This window comes from Thermothelomyces heterothallicus (assembly GCF_042370625.1).
Source record: "Thermothelomyces heterothallicus CBS 202.75 unplaced genomic scaffold P884_scaffold_31, whole genome shotgun sequence".
Taxonomy (NCBI): Eukaryota; Fungi; Ascomycota; class Sordariomycetes; order Sordariales; family Chaetomiaceae; genus Thermothelomyces; species Thermothelomyces heterothallicus.
In genome coordinates, this window is record NW_027192592.1 from 21,406 (window position 1) to 37,911 (window position 16,506).

Consider the following 16,506-nt stretch of genomic DNA (forward strand, 5'->3'; position numbering starts at 1 on the left):
TTTAGCAGTCTCAAGCGCCTTGATTTTAGCGTAGGCCTCGTTAACCAGCTTCTACAAGTGCTTTTCGCCGTTCTTAAGTTCCTTGATTCGAGCTTAAGCAGCCTTGTCTCTCTAGTCTAACTCCTAGATTTGCTACTAGAGCTAACCAAGCTAGGCAAGCAGTTATTTGGCTATAACATTAGTAGCTATATCGATATCGAGGTCGAAGTCACCTCTGTTCTAAACTATAATAGAACAAAGGGAGTAATAGTAATGTGTAACGAACCTAACTTAGACTCCTTCTGAAAGGGTTTAGACGAAGGTAAGTGATGTAGGACAAGTGTATAGGTCGTCTAAGGGATTCGGTGAAGCCGAAGGGTTTATAACAACAGAGTTGTCTCTTATAATAGTACGATGCTGTTAGGGGTATTGTGATTGTAAGGGCGGATAGCTATTACTGGTGAACTTCTAGAGTCTACTATAATAAGTGACTATCTATATGTATATATAATCCTGGGATCACCCTCTACCTAGTGATCCTTTGCTGTCTGGATCATGGCTGTGGTAGTGATCTTATAGTGTATGGATTACTTTGCCAAGCGTGATCCTTTCCTGATTGGTCCGTTTGTGCCTACTGTCCTATTGGCCTGTCGGGGAAGGCGGCTTAGGCGGCGTCCCGTATATATATTTCCGTGACACCTATAATAGAATAGTATTATTAGATAGTGTTTTTAAGAGCTATCTAAGGTAGTAGTTTTATAATTTTTAGAGAGGTATTTATTAAGATATAAGAGAAGCCCTTTTTTAAAATATTATATGCTTTTCTATTATATCTATAAGGCTATTATCTTATATAGAGAAATATATAGTATATAATATAGATTCTTTATTTTAGAAACTATTTTTATATAGGGTGGTTCTTTTCTATATATCTAGGAAGATATTAATATTATTATCTTTATATCTAATATAAGGTCTATCTTAACTTTAGTAACTATTATTTGCTAGCTTGTACTAAGCCTAATGGAGTTACTCTATTAGAAAAAAGGAAAATAATACTTAGGTAGGGCTTATTTAAACCTATTACTATCTAGTTACTATCTAATTAGGCCTTGCTTAGCGTAGCCCTCCTTGAAGTGCTATTAGGGTCTAGGTACGGCCGTTCGCCTAGGCCAACCGCGCGGTTTCCGAAGCGTTCACCATAGTTCCCATCCAAATAGTCAAACGTAGCGGTATGGAACACGGACCGGTTGTCCCAGATGGCTACCGATGCTGTCAGTACACTTCCGTCCAGATATGAAGGGTGGATCGCTCACCGATGTCGTTAGGGTTTTTCCACTTAAACCGGACCTGCAGGTCGTGGTTTTTGTAGATCAGGTCTAGAAACCATTCGAGGAGTCTCGAGCTCTCCTCCTGGGCCAAGCCGTTGATGTGTTTGACATGGCCACCTACGGGGAAAATGCTCTTCCAGCCGGTGACGGGATTGGTACGCACGACGGGGTGAACTGCCTTAAGCTCGGTGCCGACGTTCTCAGGGGCGCCTCGTGGCTTGTCGTAAAGCTTGAAACCAGACGCTTCGGCCACCTTCTGGAATCCGGGCTGCTCGAAGGTGGCCGTAAGACCCTCGAGGAATTTCTGGTACGGCTCACTGATGCGGTCGTAGATTTCGTATCCCGATGCCCAGAGAGTGTCTGTGAGAGCCTCTGTTAGCGGTATCTCTGAGTTGCCTCCCTCCCGAGCAGCCACATACCTCCACCAGTGGTGGGAAGCTCAGTCAAGCGGAGGGACGTGTAATCAGCTGGCACAGGTTCGAATGCAATATCGCTATGCCATTGACCACTGTTCTGCTTTTTCGCGCTGAGCGTCTCTGGGGCAACCTTGGAATAAAACTTCTTATTCTGGATCGAGCTGATGGTGCTGATCTCGAGGTCATCACCTCCCAGTTCACGCTCGGAATTGAGGATGGGATGAATATGGAGCCCCGAGGTGGCAGGCCGTCCGGTCAGCTCACCGAGTCTCAGGATGAGCTTCTTCTGCGTCTCGTTGGTCAGGCCATCCTGGGCACGGAAGAACACGACGCCACGCTGGGAGACTGGAGTTGTAAGCCACGGCGCTGCCCAAAGCCAGGACCACGAGCGGCATATGACTTACTAGTAATGGCCAGATCTCTCAAAAGCTCATCGGAGTTGGGGGCATTCAGCCATTCGTCCAGTTTGGCCGTAGGGAATTCTCGACCAATGACGGGCGTGACATCAAAGTATTCGTAGGCTTCAAGTGCCCCGGAGAGCTTGAGGGGCTCACGAGCCGGACCTTTGGTCACCACCGTAGGGGTCTCGGTATCGATTGCCGACGGAGCCATTGTGCTCTTTCTTGTTGGGCCTGCGACGCGGAGCACTTCTGGGGGGTATTGAAGGCTGATGCTTGTTTTCGCAGAATCAGAGTTTATCAAGTTAGTCCTTCATTCCTCCGTCCACCACGGCCGACACAGAGTGTCCTTTTTATATAAAGTCGACAACAGCCCTTCAACCACAGGTTGGCCCAGCTGACGAGATGAATTTACATCATCGACCCTGCCATCCTCCTCACACATCTGCTAGCCCCCGCGTCCCCGCTTTCTGATGCTGCACAGCATTGCAGGACAAGATGGATGGTTCACGGTGGACGGTGGAGGGTCATCGAATGGGCGTTGATGGTGAAGATTGCGAGCTCCCGGGCACGCATTCCGCCATTGTTATCATGTCGTTCGAACAGGAAGGGAATGGGACCGCAATGACCAAAGGACCGGCCGTTCTTGGCTGCCCTGGTAGAGCACCGCTCCGTGCGGAGATGCCTCCCAACCCAACCCTCATTAGGGACGCCGCAACACGGATGTGCAGAATGTGTATGAACCACCTGTATGTATGTACGCCCATGTATACAATACAACGTCTGCCGGGCCTCCCTGCCTATCCGGATAGCTGAGACGAACCAAGAGGTAGCTATAGCCCAGCCCCCACGTGGGTGCACATACTCCTGTTCGTTGTGTCCGCATTTCCGTTGCTCGCTTTCGCTCTGGGTCCCGGGGGTAGCGGAGATAATGCGAGATGGTTTCGGGTTGGTGGTGATCAGGAGTAACTTCAGCAAAGGCGCTCGTATGGCCAGCTCTGCCGCCATCGACATGGGACTTATCATGGTTGCTATTGGCCGATGGTTTCTTGGTGTCGCGCGGGGTGCATAATAACGAGAAGTCGCGTCAGACTTGGAGGTGATCACGCCTCATCACGCCATTGCTCGACCCCTAATTCCTGCCCTTGCCATCAAAAACCATAACGCTGGGTCTGCCAGCCGACCAGTATGGGCAGCGCGCCAGTGTGCCGGAGTGTGTTTACAGTAAGTACCGTTCAGTTCCGTGATAGCTCTACTTCTGATGAATCTGCTGCGAGGCCCGCTTCAAGACTAGACCAATAGGAGTGCCGCCGCGAAGATCGGCTTCCGCTTCCTCCGGTAATGCTGTACGGACCGTGGGTTGCGCCCAGTGGCCCCTTAGTTCCCGGCCAACGCAAATGGCGACGGGTAATGTGACCGTACCAGTGAGTGGGCGAAACTGGACATTTCAGATTCCCTATACAGGGGACAGGGGTTACCAGTGTAAGCAATGCTTGGTATCAGCTTCGCAGCTGGGTCTTCACCGGCCACAACGCTGGCTGTGAGCGACCGGGGTTGGGGCCGAGGAGGGGAGGGAGGGAGGGGGGGGGGTTAAGTTGGCTACTGAATGCCCAGTATCTGGCTGACGACAAGGTAGTGCTTGCCTGAGGGGAAGGAGGGGCGAAGCCGAGAGCCTCTGGCGTCGTGCAGAATTATAGGTGAACACCGCCTGCATGCGACAGCCCACATACTGCGTAGATGCGCCCTCGATACCACGCCGATATACGGGGGGGAATCCAAGACGTGATTATCGGGAGAGTGTACGCAATGCTCGGGCCTAGAACCGGCGTCTTTCTTCCGACAAGGACGTCACCTGGATATGCTCCCGAGGCTGTATAAGTACCCGACTCCCAGGTCCGGCAGCGGAGGAGTGTAGCACCACTTCGGAGGGGCGCATTGACGACACTGGAACTTGAGCCGGCCCGTGAGCCTGGGTTTGGGAGTTCTTTCTGCTTCGGCCTTCGCATATATCAGCTCTGGGGATATTGGGATCAGCAGAAGCCAATGGCCACCATCTTAAGCAGAGACAAGACCCCACGGGTCGTCAATGACCCGGACAGCAAGCTAGGGCCCGATATATCAACCACTTCCGTGAACACGATACCACCTGTCGGAGAGCCACTGCTCAAGAAGCGATTCTGGTTCCAGAAGACCAGGCCGTATGACCCCGATGCTATAGCCACACAGGCGGGTTGCCCTTCCCATGTCGTCCAGACCACGAGACAAACCAGCAGGAACTGACCACCGGTTTAGGCCAGCGTGTTCGATGATCCGGAAACCGCAAAGCAATATCAGCCGCCACCCGAATGGTAAGCCATTATCCCCTCCAGTCCCAGGGGCATTTCAGTCTTTCTTGAGGGTGTCTAACCAAAGGGGCCCCGTGCGCAGGGAGAACACCCATCGCTTCGACCCCCTTGCGCGATGGACATGGCGCGAAGAGGTTCGGTTGGTGCGCAAGATCGACTTCCGGATCATGGTATGGACCTGCATCATGTTCATGGCCCTGGAGCTCGATCGAGCAAACCTTTCCCAGGCTCTATCCGACAACTTTCTCCCTGAGCTGGGTTTGACAACCAATGGTGAGTCGACGGCAGCATCTGGGCGAGTAGGAGCGGTATATCGGGTGGCAGGTGCTGACCCCTATCCCCAGACTACAACCTCGGTGTCACCGTCTTCCGGCTTTCGTTTCTCTGCGCCGAGCTGCCATCACAGCTGGTATCCAAGTGGATGGGGCCGGACCGCTGGATTCCGATGCAGATGAGTCTCTGGAGCATCGTAGCGGCTATGCAGTTCTTCCTCTCCGGCCGCGCGTCGTTCCTCGTCTGTCGCTCTCTGCTGGGAATCCTACAAGGAGGATTCATTCCCGATGTAAGCAACGCACGACTCCTCTCTGCTCGGGAACCTGCCCCCCCCCCCCCCCCCCCCCCCCCCCCCCCCCCCCCCCCGGGGCCCCCGGACGCGTTGCCCTGTGTTCGGTGTGAGCTGACACCGAAATGGACAGGTGATCTTGTACCTCTCGTACTTTTACAAGCACCACGAGCTCACTATACGACTGGCTTTCTTCTGGACCGCCATGAGCATCGCCGATATTTGCTCGGCGCTTCTCGCCTACGGGATCCTGCACATGCGGGGGTTCCAGGGCCACTCTGGCTGGAGGTGGCTCTTCCTGCTTGAGGTACGGGAAGCCCTCTCCATACCCGTCTAGGCCACCACCGTAGAGACCTGGCTGACACTGATACGCAATACCTAGGGTTTGTTAACCCTTGTTGTCGGCCTCTTGGCCTTCCTCTTGATGCCACCTGGACCGTGCCAGACGGCGAGTTGGTTTCGAGGGAAGAATGGCTGGTTCACCGAGCGGTAGGCCCTTCTCGCCTCCTTAGAATCCTACCCTACCCTACCTTCTACCCCCCCCCCCCCTCAACTCCACCTCGCCCCCAAACCGCGAAACCGGGGACCAACCCATGGTTGCTAACCGGGCTGGCACCCCCCCTAGTGAGGAGACGATCATGGTTAATCGTGTTCTACGCGACGACCCGAGCAAGAGCGACATGCATAACCGTCAGCCCATCACATTTGGGCTCTTGTGGCGGAGCCTCAAAGACTTCGACCTTTGGTAGGTGGCCCTCGGGACAGTTGCCGAGGAGGAGGAGGACCGGACAAGGGGTAGTGCTAACGCTATCTAGGCCGTTATATATCCTAGGGCTTACGTTCCAGATCCCAATGACACCACCGGCGCAGTACCTCACCCTCACCCTTAGACAGCTAGGCTTTGATACCTTCCAGACGAACCTGCTGGCGATACCTAACACCATCGGCCATAGTAAGTAGCATCCTCTCTGGCCGTTCCCCGTCACAACAGTAGCACAAACTGACACCGCCACAGTCATAACCATGGTTCTGATATCCTATCTCTCCGAGGCAGTCAGCCAGCTGACGCTTGTGGCTAGCCTAGGGCAGATATGGGCGCTGCCGTTCCTGATTTACCTGAATGCCGTCGACACGGCCAAGGTGAACAGGTGGGTGATATACGCGGTGACCACTCTGCTGCTCTGCTACCCCAACCGTAAGGACCCATATCGAATCCCTGGCGCGCATTTGGTGGCGTTACCCGAGCTGACCAAGAACATTCAGCCCATCCGATCCAAGTTGGATGGAACTCGCGCAACTCCAACACGGTTAGGTCCCGTACCGTGTCTGCTGCATGTTACAATATGTTTGTCCAAGCTAGCTCTATCATCGCCTCCAACATCTACCGTGAAGGTACGTACAACGAGAGCCAGAAGAAAAGGGCAGGGGGGAGGTTGGGTAGGTTCGCGCGTCAAAGAACGATTGCTAACGAGGTATGTCCCAGACGACGCGCCGCGATATCGACGTGGGAACAAGCAGCTGCTTGGAATCCTTTGTATGAACCTTGCGCTGTACGGCCTGGTGAAGGCGTACTACGTGCTCCGAAATAAGCAACGGGACAAGAAGTGGAATGCCATGACACCGGAAGAGCGACTGCATTACCTCGCCACCACCACTGACCAGGGCAACAAGAGACTAGACTTCCGGTTCCACCACTAAATCGTGCATTTTCTAGGGGCGAAGACAAGGCAAGAATGTCGTCGTGGACGGAGGAGGAGGAACGAAGGACAACAAGAACAAGGACAGGTAGCCTTGTGACTGGGGAAGCCTTCGTGTAAGGAAGGCTGGGTGTAGGGAGTAGAGAAGATAAAGACATTTATGAACCTCGGTAGATGGGCGAGAGGGTAGCGATACGACACCTCGAGACTTGCATTAGGATGGTCAGCAAACACAGTCGGTGTTTTGGCTCGCTTTAGTACGGTGAGCACGGGGTCATTCTCGGCCTCTTGCGGTGTGTGGTTAGGGCCGCCATGGGCCGCCGGGACTGAAGACTCTAGAGAAGAGGCAGCTATAACCATAGCAACGGGTTGATCTTTGCTCGAATAAAAAACGTCTCATAGAAATTGGGTGTTTTTTTTGGTGATCGATGGCGAGGCGGCAGGATGATGGTAGCATCAGGGCAGTAGAAGCCGCGAAGAATGCTTCAAGTGTCGACGAGAGGTTACTTCCCAGAGACGAAATTTTGTAGGTAGACAACTCCGACTGTGGCATTCTCTTCGCCACACCTCAACTCGAGATACCACGGTAGGGGAAACGCGAAGCTTCGTGCCTCAGTCGCACGAAAACGTCCATACGGAAGATAGCAAGCAGCAGGCCAGGCGTTATATTACCCACCGGAGAACTGCACTCCGGGTGAGGAAGGTTGCCGTAGTATGTGGAAGAGGTGCGCAGCCAGCACGTGATGATGCTGACTTCCCCGAACCAACTCCAAACGCACCCCGCCAATGTGGGGTGATTGCTCGCCGAAATTCGGGGTTCTCCAAACCTTCTCGAAGTCGTTGCACAGCAACTGCTAGGAATTCCATACCGTCTTTGACGGCAGAGGGTGATCCGCTTCGTTCAATTCGGCGGCCCACGCGATAAGTAACCCCGATCTGCTCTCTGATGAACACAAAAATCGCAGGGCCACCAGCAAGGCTGAAAACCGTTACGCACAGGCTCCCCCACTCTGCCTTCTTTGCTGCCGGCCTCTGTTCTTTCCGCTCCGAACCTCCACCCCACTGGGCTGCTGTGCAGCTTCCCGCCGCTGCCCGTGCCAGGTTTTGCCCCAGCATACCCGGCTGCGCGAAGCCTTTGCTACGGTCAGCCATCCGTCACCGGAGACTTCCGCCTACGACGACGACGCCGAGTGTGCGCAGAATGGCGACCACAGCAGAGGAGCAGGCGAAGTTGGTGGAGACGTCGAAGCGCATGGCCGCCTATCAGGCGGTCAAGGATTACCTCTTGCCCGAGTACACCAGGGTGGGGATTGGCTCCGGGAGCACCGTCGTCTACGTTGTCGATGCGATCGCCGCGCTCGGGCCCGAAGTGACCTCCAAGATGGTCTTTTACCCGACGGGCTCCCAGTCTGAGGAACTGATCGAGGCGGCTGGGCTGAACCTGCAATACATCAGCAAGCTACCCGCTGGCCAGCAGCTGGATGTAGCATTCGACGGCGCCGATGAGGTGGACGACGACCTGAACCTGATCAAGGGCGGCGGCGCTTGCTTGTGGCAGGAGAAGATCGTGGCCACTAGCGCCAAGCGATTTGTCTGTGTGGCCGACTTCCGCAAACTCTCTACGCGCTTGGGGACGGCTTGGAAGAAGGGCATCCCCATTGAGGTGCTGCCCATGGCCGCCCCGAGAGTTCTCGACGAGCTCCGGCGAATGGGTTCCCAGAACCCACGCATCCGTCCCGGGCTGCCCGGAAAGGCTGGCGCCACCGTCACGGACAATGGGATGTGGATTATCGACGCGCCGTTTGCCCCCCTCCTGCTCCCCAAAGACACCGAGTCCGCCGGTCAGGCCGGCGACGGGAGCAACGGCTTGTGGACCGTCGACGCACTTGCGGATGCGCTGATCAAGATCCCCGGCGTGGCCGAGATCGGCTTGTTTCACGGGAAGAACGGGCTACAGGTTGCCAGCGGCGCGCAGAAACCCGTGGCGGCGTATTTCGGCATGGCTGATGGTACCGTCGAGGTCAGGTCTCCGCCATCTTGAACTGGAGAAAAGTGGCCACAAGGCGGCGAACCACTTGCGGTTCCTAGGTGCTTCATAACGGCACCGAGGACGAAGAGCTCGTAAACAATAAACTCGTTTTGAGTATATGCGCGCGCTGGCCACGATCCTCCAGAAGCTTTATCGACGTTTGTGCTTGTGCCGGACGGATAGATGCAGACTTTCATCTCCGATCCGGCTTATAACGTTGCTTTTATTCGCCTTTCTCCCTGGACCAGCTCGGGGCGTAACTGCCAATGGGTGCCTCGATATGGAGCTCGTCTCTGGCGCACTCACTAGATGCGACGTCTCCTGCAGCCCCGAACCTGACGGATGGCTACATCACTCACCCGGCGCCTGGACAAATATCGCACGCACCACACGGTAGCCGCCGCGACCTTCACATGTTGTACTGCACGTGCTTTCGAAAATGCAACAATATGTTCGATCCGCGTCAGTGCCTGTCCCATGGCGGGCTGAAGAATTTATTTTAGATGTGCCATGCTGGCGGGGAACAACCGAGCAGCGGCCGTCCCAGAGCCTCAAACCATGCTGCGCTTCACTTGTACTCGCAGGTCCATCATGATTATCTTTTTTATAACCCCGGGCTCTTCTGGCTATGCCCGAGCGGCACCTTGAAAGTCCGAGGCTGGCGACAAGAGACGAAGGTGCGTGAGAGGGGGGGTGGCTCTACCCGCTTCTACCACTGACCCTTCTAGGTCTGTATCTGATCTAAGGTAAATGCTGTTTGTGCCGCCGGCTGTGTTGCCGCCTCTGTTCGGCACCTCTGTCCCCAGTGATCAAGCAACGGCCGTGTGGGTGGACCGCATTACCAACAGATGACGGGTTGATCGCAGATCGGCGAATTCGCCCTATGGAGAAGCACACCCCGACACACTCGAATACGTCAGCGCTCGTTGTAGGCAAGTTCTCCCGAAGGTAGGTATTATCAATCCCAACCAATGTCTGGTGTTAATTGCTACAATATTTCCTACCTACCTACCTACCTACCTATAAGTATAGTACAAGGTATCATCTGCGACATGGAAGCGAAGGAGACGCTCTCCAGTGACACAACCAGCATTTGGCCCCGTCGAGAGCTGGCCAACCTCTGCAAGACATGGCCATTGCGGGCCCTTTTGTTCAGCTAGCAAAGCCGCCCGGCGGACCCATAACCGCCGAGCCAGTCACGGCGGGTCGGAATGCCAGCAGGTTCCCAAAGTACCTACCTGTACATCCGCCAATTCATACATCACATCAGTAGCACGCAATACCTTGACGAATTCAGGCATGTCGCCATGTATATGTACGTATATTTACCAGTCATGTCCAGTGATTGTGTACCTCGCAAAGAAGGAGTAGTCGCTCTGGTTTCAGCCAAACTTTAACACGGGTATACAAGCACAGCTGGCCGTTTCAGAACAGGCAGGTTTTAACTTTTTCCGGGTAATTCGTGGGGCCACCGGCATCCGGGCGCGATGTCCGATGTCCAGCCGCAGAGCCCAGATTGGGCGACTTGTTTGGGAGCCGGCATTTCGCCCGAACGCCAGGTCAGGACCAAGGGACTCAACTGAGGTCCCGGAATTTGCGCCCCCCTACGGCTCTGTGGAAACTATTGCAATCAGAAGCAGGTCGGCTGGGCCTCTTGAAGGGATAGCGTTGGAAACCGTCCTGTCAGCCACGGTCTTGCATGAGAAATCCGAGAATTCGAGGTGAAGGCCGCGGACCGAAACGAACAACTGAACAAGGAATAAAGCACATAACGCTCGGTAATGGCGACAGCTAATTTCGTTCGCCGGTTTTCCCTTAGGGCTTCGTTGTATTAAATGGTGCATGGAAAGTGCAGCACGGCATGTTCGCATCGGGCTGGCCTGCCGCTGTTCACAGGATGGCCGGCGGCGGGAAGAGGCAGCCCGAAGAGTTTCAGGCCGCTCCCCACGTGCTATCCATGGGGAGGCCTGGTTCCACCCGGAAGTAATGGAATCCATCTATTGTTCGTGCTCTTGCGTCTCCGGCGACCCCGCCTGTCTCCGAGGGAGCTTTCACTTTTCCCGAGGCTTTCACTGCGCTGACAACAGCAAACTGGAAAAATCTCTCGCCTTGAAATTGCTGCTATCAGGCGACTGACGCTTCATGGCCATTTTTTTTCGCGCAATCCCCCATCCGGGTAAAGGCATCACTGACCACAAGCGTTATGCTCCTGGGCTCTTCCGAGAGCCTTTATTGTGGCCGTAAAGACTTACATTGCGATTGAATAATGTAGACAAGGAGCGCTGCAGGGTGGAGAGTGAATGCGCAACGTCCGGCGTCGGAACGCTTAGCGGCCGAAGTGTCCGAGTGACGATTCCAAGATTAGGGCTCGGAACTTGTGGAACCTGACGCCGGACACGCGCGAGGCGAATTTGAATGTGGTACCCTCACCCTCCTCCGCCCACTCCATTCTCCCAGAGTTGGTTCTCGCGGCGCAGCCGCCTCCGGACCCACGAACAAGTCTTCAGGTGAGTGATAGCAAACTTGTCCATTGGCCCCAGTTGGATAAAGCAAAGGGGGAGGAAGGAGAACTCGCTACTTATCTGGGACGGTCCAAGCCCGGGCACGGCCCCACTTTGGGCCTCAGTAGTATGAGTAGTATGAGTAGTACTCCGTATTCCCTCACGCGAATATCCGCATCTGTCTGCATTGGCCGTTCAACTCTGCGGCCCCGGACTGGTGCGCGTCGGTTTGAGGAATGCAGTCGGGCAATCTCTCGGGCAGGCGCGCAAGCCCGAAATTTAGGGGCGGAAGGGAAAGTCAGATCCAGCGGGAAGAACCTCGAGCACAGAGCCCAGGCTGCGCGCGGCCGGGACCTTTGGGCTCTGCTCTAGGGCGGACCCGCATCCAAGCCCCGGGCGCAGGCAAGCGCCGTGTTGGCAAGCCACCCGCCCGCAGACGGCGACGGCGGGCAGCTCGGATGCGGCGTCGCGGATTGCCAGCCGTCATCAGTTGCCAAGTAGCACGGGAATCTGCTCGCTCTGCCGTTTGCCGCGCCGTTCGCAATTGGTTGCAGCCGAGGATGGGCCGGCCGGTCAGGCGGCCGTCACGCCTTCCCCGTCGTTTGCCCTGCCGACTGTATCGTACAGAGGACGCGCGCAAACGGTATGAGAGTGACCAGCGGCCTGAACTATGACTCGCGAGGGACAAGACCTCAAGAATAGAATGTCAATTTCGAATCCAAGTGCATAAAGGCTCGCAGCTCAACGCCGTGTCGGGCAGACCCGCCGATCGGCGCGTTCATTCGTGTCGGGCTTGGTGGTCTGAGGCATCCGTGTCTCGGTGTCGGGGCGCACCACGGATGTTAGGGAAGCACATCAAAGCCGACAGCTCACATACAAGAGCGCGCTTCCAGGCGATTTTTCTCCATTAAAGATAATTACAAGTATATCGGGCGACGCGACGCGATGAGTCGCCGGAGGTCGGCGGTTGCTGCTTTTTTTGTCGAAGCCGGTTGGACCGCTTTTTCCATGTCTGCCGGGCGCCGGGCTGTGGCGGCCGACGCTAGGGACAATTCGCACTGACGGGGCTGTCGCTGGTGCCTTCCCTCAGTGGTCCCCACTTTCTTCCCCGTGCCCCCAGACCCCGGCACCATCAGCCGATCCGCCCGACTGTGGCCTCTTTTTTCTGTGAGCGCTGCCGCCGCCTCCCTTTCTCGCTTCCTGAGGTTCGAAGCCCGCCCGAGCCCTTTTTACCCCATCGCTTCCCGTCCTTCCTGTCCTTGCCTTTCCTCCCCTTCCTCTCCTTTCCCCCCTCCGCGCCCCATCGATTTCATCCTCCGCGCGAAAGGCTCTGCGATTTTGCTTTCTGTACAATACAGTACCGTTTCCCGGAGACCCTTTTTTTCTGTGCAGCATCGAGTTCTTCAGCCCGGCGTAGCTCCGGGATTCAAATTTCCTTCCTCTCCGGCATCGTCGGTTTTTCCGGTGCCCCGCGCGACACCGTCTTTAACTGTCGCCAATTTTGCGCGGAGTACGCGCGTCCCAGGCTCATCAGCACAACGAGACGAGACAGGGTAAACGCCTCAAACCCGGCCAGCGACATTAATCAACGATGGCGTCGGTCGTGCGATCGACAGCCCTTCGCGCTGGCGGCGCGTGCGTGCGCTGTCGAAAAGGCAAGACCAAATGCGTCTACGAGAACGGCAGATCACCTTGCAAGAATTGCGCAAAAGGCATGCATGAATGTTACTTGCCTTCCGAGTCCATGAGTCACGGCGGCCACGGAGTGTCACCCGCGCGTGTCCACCAGCGCGTGCGCGAGTCCCTGCCTAGTGAGCGGGTTGTCTCGAGTACCTCGGTCGACCGACAGGCGCCGCCCCCCTCGAGTCTGTCACGTCACGTCCCGACGACGACTGAAAAGTAAGTATTTTCCCATTCCCCCGGTTCTCGTTCACGATTTAGACCCGATTTCCAATCCCCCCTCGTTGACCACGCGCGGCGCGCAACCTTCCTCTTTTCTCTCTTTAATTTATCGCTCGCTTCTTTCGTTTCTTTTCCTCCTCCCCCCATTTTCCCCCTCTGGGATCTTCCGGATGCTCCGTTGGCAGCGACCCTTTCCTCCGCTCCCGGTTTGCCCCCACCTGCCGAGTGGCCATTTTTCAGCCTTGGCTCCGGAGGGCCAGACAGTTCCAATCTTACCCCACTCGGCCCTCACTCCCCTCCCAAATCGGCATACGCAATTTTCCCTTGCTCCGTGCGCGGCTTGCCGTCCCACCCCCGATTGTCCTGGTCTTGGCGCGCAACCACGAACGGAGCTGCTAGCGTTGAAGCTCCGCATCGCCAATACCAATCTGGCTCTCTAATCCGGGTTATTTGCGCTCTATTCACGGATTAGCACAAATATTGAATTTATGATATCCCATCTGCTCCGATAGCGTTCGGTCGAGGTTAACAACAATGTCCCGTGCAGGCTTACTCCGGAGTTACTTCAAGAAGCTGAGCGTGTCATCTCGAAGACGCTGCCCGCATGTGTGGCCTTTCACAAGCCGTCGTTCCTTCAGCAGCTCAAGAATGCTTCTATGGACCCTACCATGGTCAATGCTCTGCTTACGACCGCTGCCAGGTGAGTCCTGTATTCCGCGCTCGACGGTCCCGGGGTTGGCGGAACAGGTCCTAACGCCGTTGGCAGGCACTCCCCAGCCATGATTCGTCGATACGGTGGTCACGGCGGTGGCTCCGCCGCTGCCGAACATTTCGCCAGCAAGACAATCAGCCTCATCATGCAGGCTCTGGATCAGCCCAGCCTTGCCGATATTCAGGCCCTTTGCCTGCTCGTCATCCATGAGTGGGGTTGCCGCAATGCGGTGCGCGCCTATGTCTACCTAGGCCAAGCTGCGCGCATGGCGCAGATGTATCGCGTTGTCCACACCCACCATCAGCAACCCGACCCGGACCAGTTCCTGCAGGACGAGTCCTTCCGGCGCACTCTGTGGCTGATTTACATCCTTGACTGTTTCCTCACCAGCAGTCCGGGTCGCCACCCCGCTCTGTCGTCGCATGATGTGAAGGATGTGTCATTGCCATGCCCCGATATGAACTACCACTTCGGAAGCCCGGTTTATGTTCGTCCCCTGAATGACGCTTCGCCGTCGGCCATGGCGGATCCGAACGGCACTCTCGCCGAGGTTGGTGAGTTTGGCCATATTGTGTTGGCAACCAAGGCTTGGCGCAACGTGGTTGAGATGATGACGACGACCACGTTGGAGACCTTCTCGGAGGAGCAGTGTGTGGCGCTCGAGCAGCAAATCGATCTTCTGCGCCAGTCGCTGCCGCTTCATTTTGCCGACAAGCCTGGCCAGATCAACCTGCACATCACGATGGGCAGCGGTTATACGTACGCCATGATTCATTCGCTCCTTAACTGCGGCACCATCTTCGTGAACCGTCGCCGCATTCTCCAGGCCGTCACAGACGAGAACTTTTCCGTCGAGGCCTGGCGCCTATCTTCGCATGCTCACGGGCAGGCCGTCGACCGGATCTTTGCCGCATCGCATAGCATCATTACCTCCCTCCTGGCGCTGGAACACGGTGCGGATAAAGACAGCATCCTCTGCTTCCCCATCTTCATGCTCTTCTCGGCCTTTACCGCCGGTTCCACTGTCGCCTATCTCACCCTCAAGGGTCTCGCCCCACCCGATGTTACCGAGTCCGCTTCCAGCATTGTTCGTGATAGTCTGAGACTCTGCCAGGAGGGCTCTGAGTCTTGGCCATTGGTTCTACCCTGGCAACGACACCTCTCTGTCATGTCGAAGGTCTTGCGCGAGGTGAATAGCGCCCCCCGTGACATCCGCGAGCCGCGTGAGGATAGTAAGCCAGCCCACCGTGTTTCGCCCTCGGTCAAGGACGACGTTGTCAGCCAGGCCGACACCAACCCGGACCCCATGGAGTATGATCAGACGACGTCCTCTGCGTCGCATGCTCCACTTCCGGCTGGGGTGGACGGCCGAGACAGCGAACCTTCGGTCCCCAGAAGGTCCGGTGTCACGACGATCAGCGGTGGATCCGCAGGTGCTTCAACCCCGGCCACGGCTAGCCCTCCGCCCCAGAGCCTCGCTCCCAAGGCGGACTCACCCGGTGCGGCGTCATCGGCTTCCGTTAGTGGTATTCCCCAGGCACCACAGACAGGCCCGGATGTCGACATGTCGGCCATGGAGCTTTGTGCGGCGTTTGAGAGACAGCTTCTCGAGCTTGATGACCTGGCCGCGTTTATGGGAGGCGGAGTGTGAGTCTTCCTCTACGTTTCCCCCCTCAATCCTTTCGCGTTTCACGGATCGATAATTGACCATGTTCAAGTGCTCCTAGTTAGGTCACGACGCAGTTGCGATGATCATGCCTCCCTATTACAATCATTCGCCATTCTATTCATCCCTTGCATTCTCTTCACTCTCGCATCGGGTGCCACCGAGAAGCTTTTGCTCTGTACCATCTTGATTTTTAGGCACCTTGGAGGAGATGCTACGGAATAGTCTGCTCTTGGACGGAGACAGGGAGAATGGTTCCATCATACTTGTAAAACTAAGTGTTGTCTATTTGCTTCTTTTTCCCTTTGCTGTTGGACCGCTTCTGGGTGGGAGGGAAAGTTGATTTTTTTTTGTCTGACGTGTTTCCTGGTGTGGCTACCCTCTCATTAGGGTGATGGGACACTGATTTGCTCTTCAATGCTTGGGTTTCATGTTAAGAAAGGGAGTTTTGAAAGTGGTTTGGCGGCTCTTTGTGGGTTGGCAGCAAGGGCGCTCAAGGACGTACAAAATGGTTAGCTATGTAATCCCCTTACCGGGCATGTATGAGATCTCTGGGGAACATTTGTCTGGCCTCGGCAGGGGCATTCGGATATTTGGCCGTGAAATCGTCTTTGCTCCTCTGAATTGGACTTCTAGCTGTGCAGTCTAGTGGCACTGGCGGGTTCAGTTTTGAGTGATAGATTTCCTCTTTTACAGTGCTTGGTGTCTTGTAATTCCAGCAACCTGCCTAACTTGGAGCAACAAGGACTCTGCCTCACCCATGACGTAAGAGCGGCTCGGGCCGGGCCTCGCCAGATCTGCACCCCCCACCAATGGACTAAAATATTTCGCCATTATTTAATGCCAAGCTGTGACCCTCGTGTGTTATCCCGGCAAACAAGGGCCAGAGTTCGTTCAGGCATGCAGGTTCCATTGCCGAGCCGCTTTGAACAGCGGATTGTTTTCAGCCCCACCCCCCCTTTCTTCCG

The 16,506-nt window shown here is 55.6% G+C and overlaps 4 protein-coding genes across 4 annotated transcripts; 3 read left to right on the plus strand and 1 right to left on the minus strand.

Moving 5' to 3' along the window:
* Positions 1 to 1,084: 1,084 nt before the first annotated feature.
* On the minus strand, positions 1,085 to 2,338 carry P884DRAFT_316678 (uncharacterized protein; the record flags this gene model as incomplete). The annotated part of the gene is made up of 4 exons (XM_069445292.1): positions 1,085 to 1,251; positions 1,296 to 1,670; positions 1,730 to 2,071; positions 2,131 to 2,338. The coding sequence occupies 4 exons, from the start codon at positions 2,336 to 2,338 to the stop codon at positions 1,085 to 1,087; spliced, it is 1,092 nt and encodes a 363-aa protein (XP_069294132.1).
* Positions 2,339 to 4,167: 1,829 nt separating this feature from the next.
* Positions 4,168 to 6,729, plus strand: P884DRAFT_280500 (major facilitator superfamily domain-containing protein; the record flags this gene model as incomplete). The annotated part of the gene is made up of 11 exons (XM_069443447.1): positions 4,168 to 4,350; positions 4,417 to 4,472; positions 4,552 to 4,742; positions 4,814 to 5,031; positions 5,165 to 5,338; positions 5,414 to 5,520; positions 5,657 to 5,776; positions 5,847 to 5,983; positions 6,047 to 6,226; positions 6,295 to 6,423; positions 6,515 to 6,729. 11 exons carry the CDS (start codon positions 4,168 to 4,170, stop codon positions 6,727 to 6,729), a joined length of 1,710 nt encoding a protein of 569 aa, XP_069294133.1.
* A 1,200-nt stretch (positions 6,730 to 7,929) lies between these two features.
* On the plus strand, positions 7,930 to 8,769 carry P884DRAFT_280501 (ribose 5-phosphate isomerase A-domain-containing protein; the record flags this gene model as incomplete). Its single annotated transcript, XM_069443448.1, has 1 exon — positions 7,930 to 8,769. One exon carries the CDS (start codon positions 7,930 to 7,932, stop codon positions 8,767 to 8,769), a length of 840 nt encoding a protein of 279 aa, XP_069294134.1.
* A 4,927-nt stretch (positions 8,770 to 13,696) lies between these two features.
* P884DRAFT_83952 (uncharacterized protein) lies at positions 13,697 to 15,786 on the plus strand. Its single transcript, XM_069446116.1, has 3 exons — positions 13,697 to 13,860; positions 13,927 to 15,519; positions 15,591 to 15,786. The coding sequence occupies exons 1-3, from the start codon at positions 13,817 to 13,819 to the stop codon at positions 15,601 to 15,603; spliced, it is 1,650 nt and encodes a 549-aa protein (XP_069294135.1). The 5' UTR covers positions 13,697 to 13,816; the 3' UTR covers positions 15,604 to 15,786.
* The last annotated feature ends 720 nt before the right edge of the window (positions 15,787 to 16,506 follow it).

Coding starts and splice junctions, on each gene's coding strand:
- P884DRAFT_83952 (XM_069446116.1), top strand. CDS start 13,817: ATGGACCCTACCATGGTCAATGCTCTGCTTACGACCGCTGCCAG. Junction 13,861..13,926: donor CTGCTTACGACCGCTGCCAG/GTGAGTCCTGTA, acceptor CGCCGTTGGCAG/GCACTCCCCAGCCATGATTC.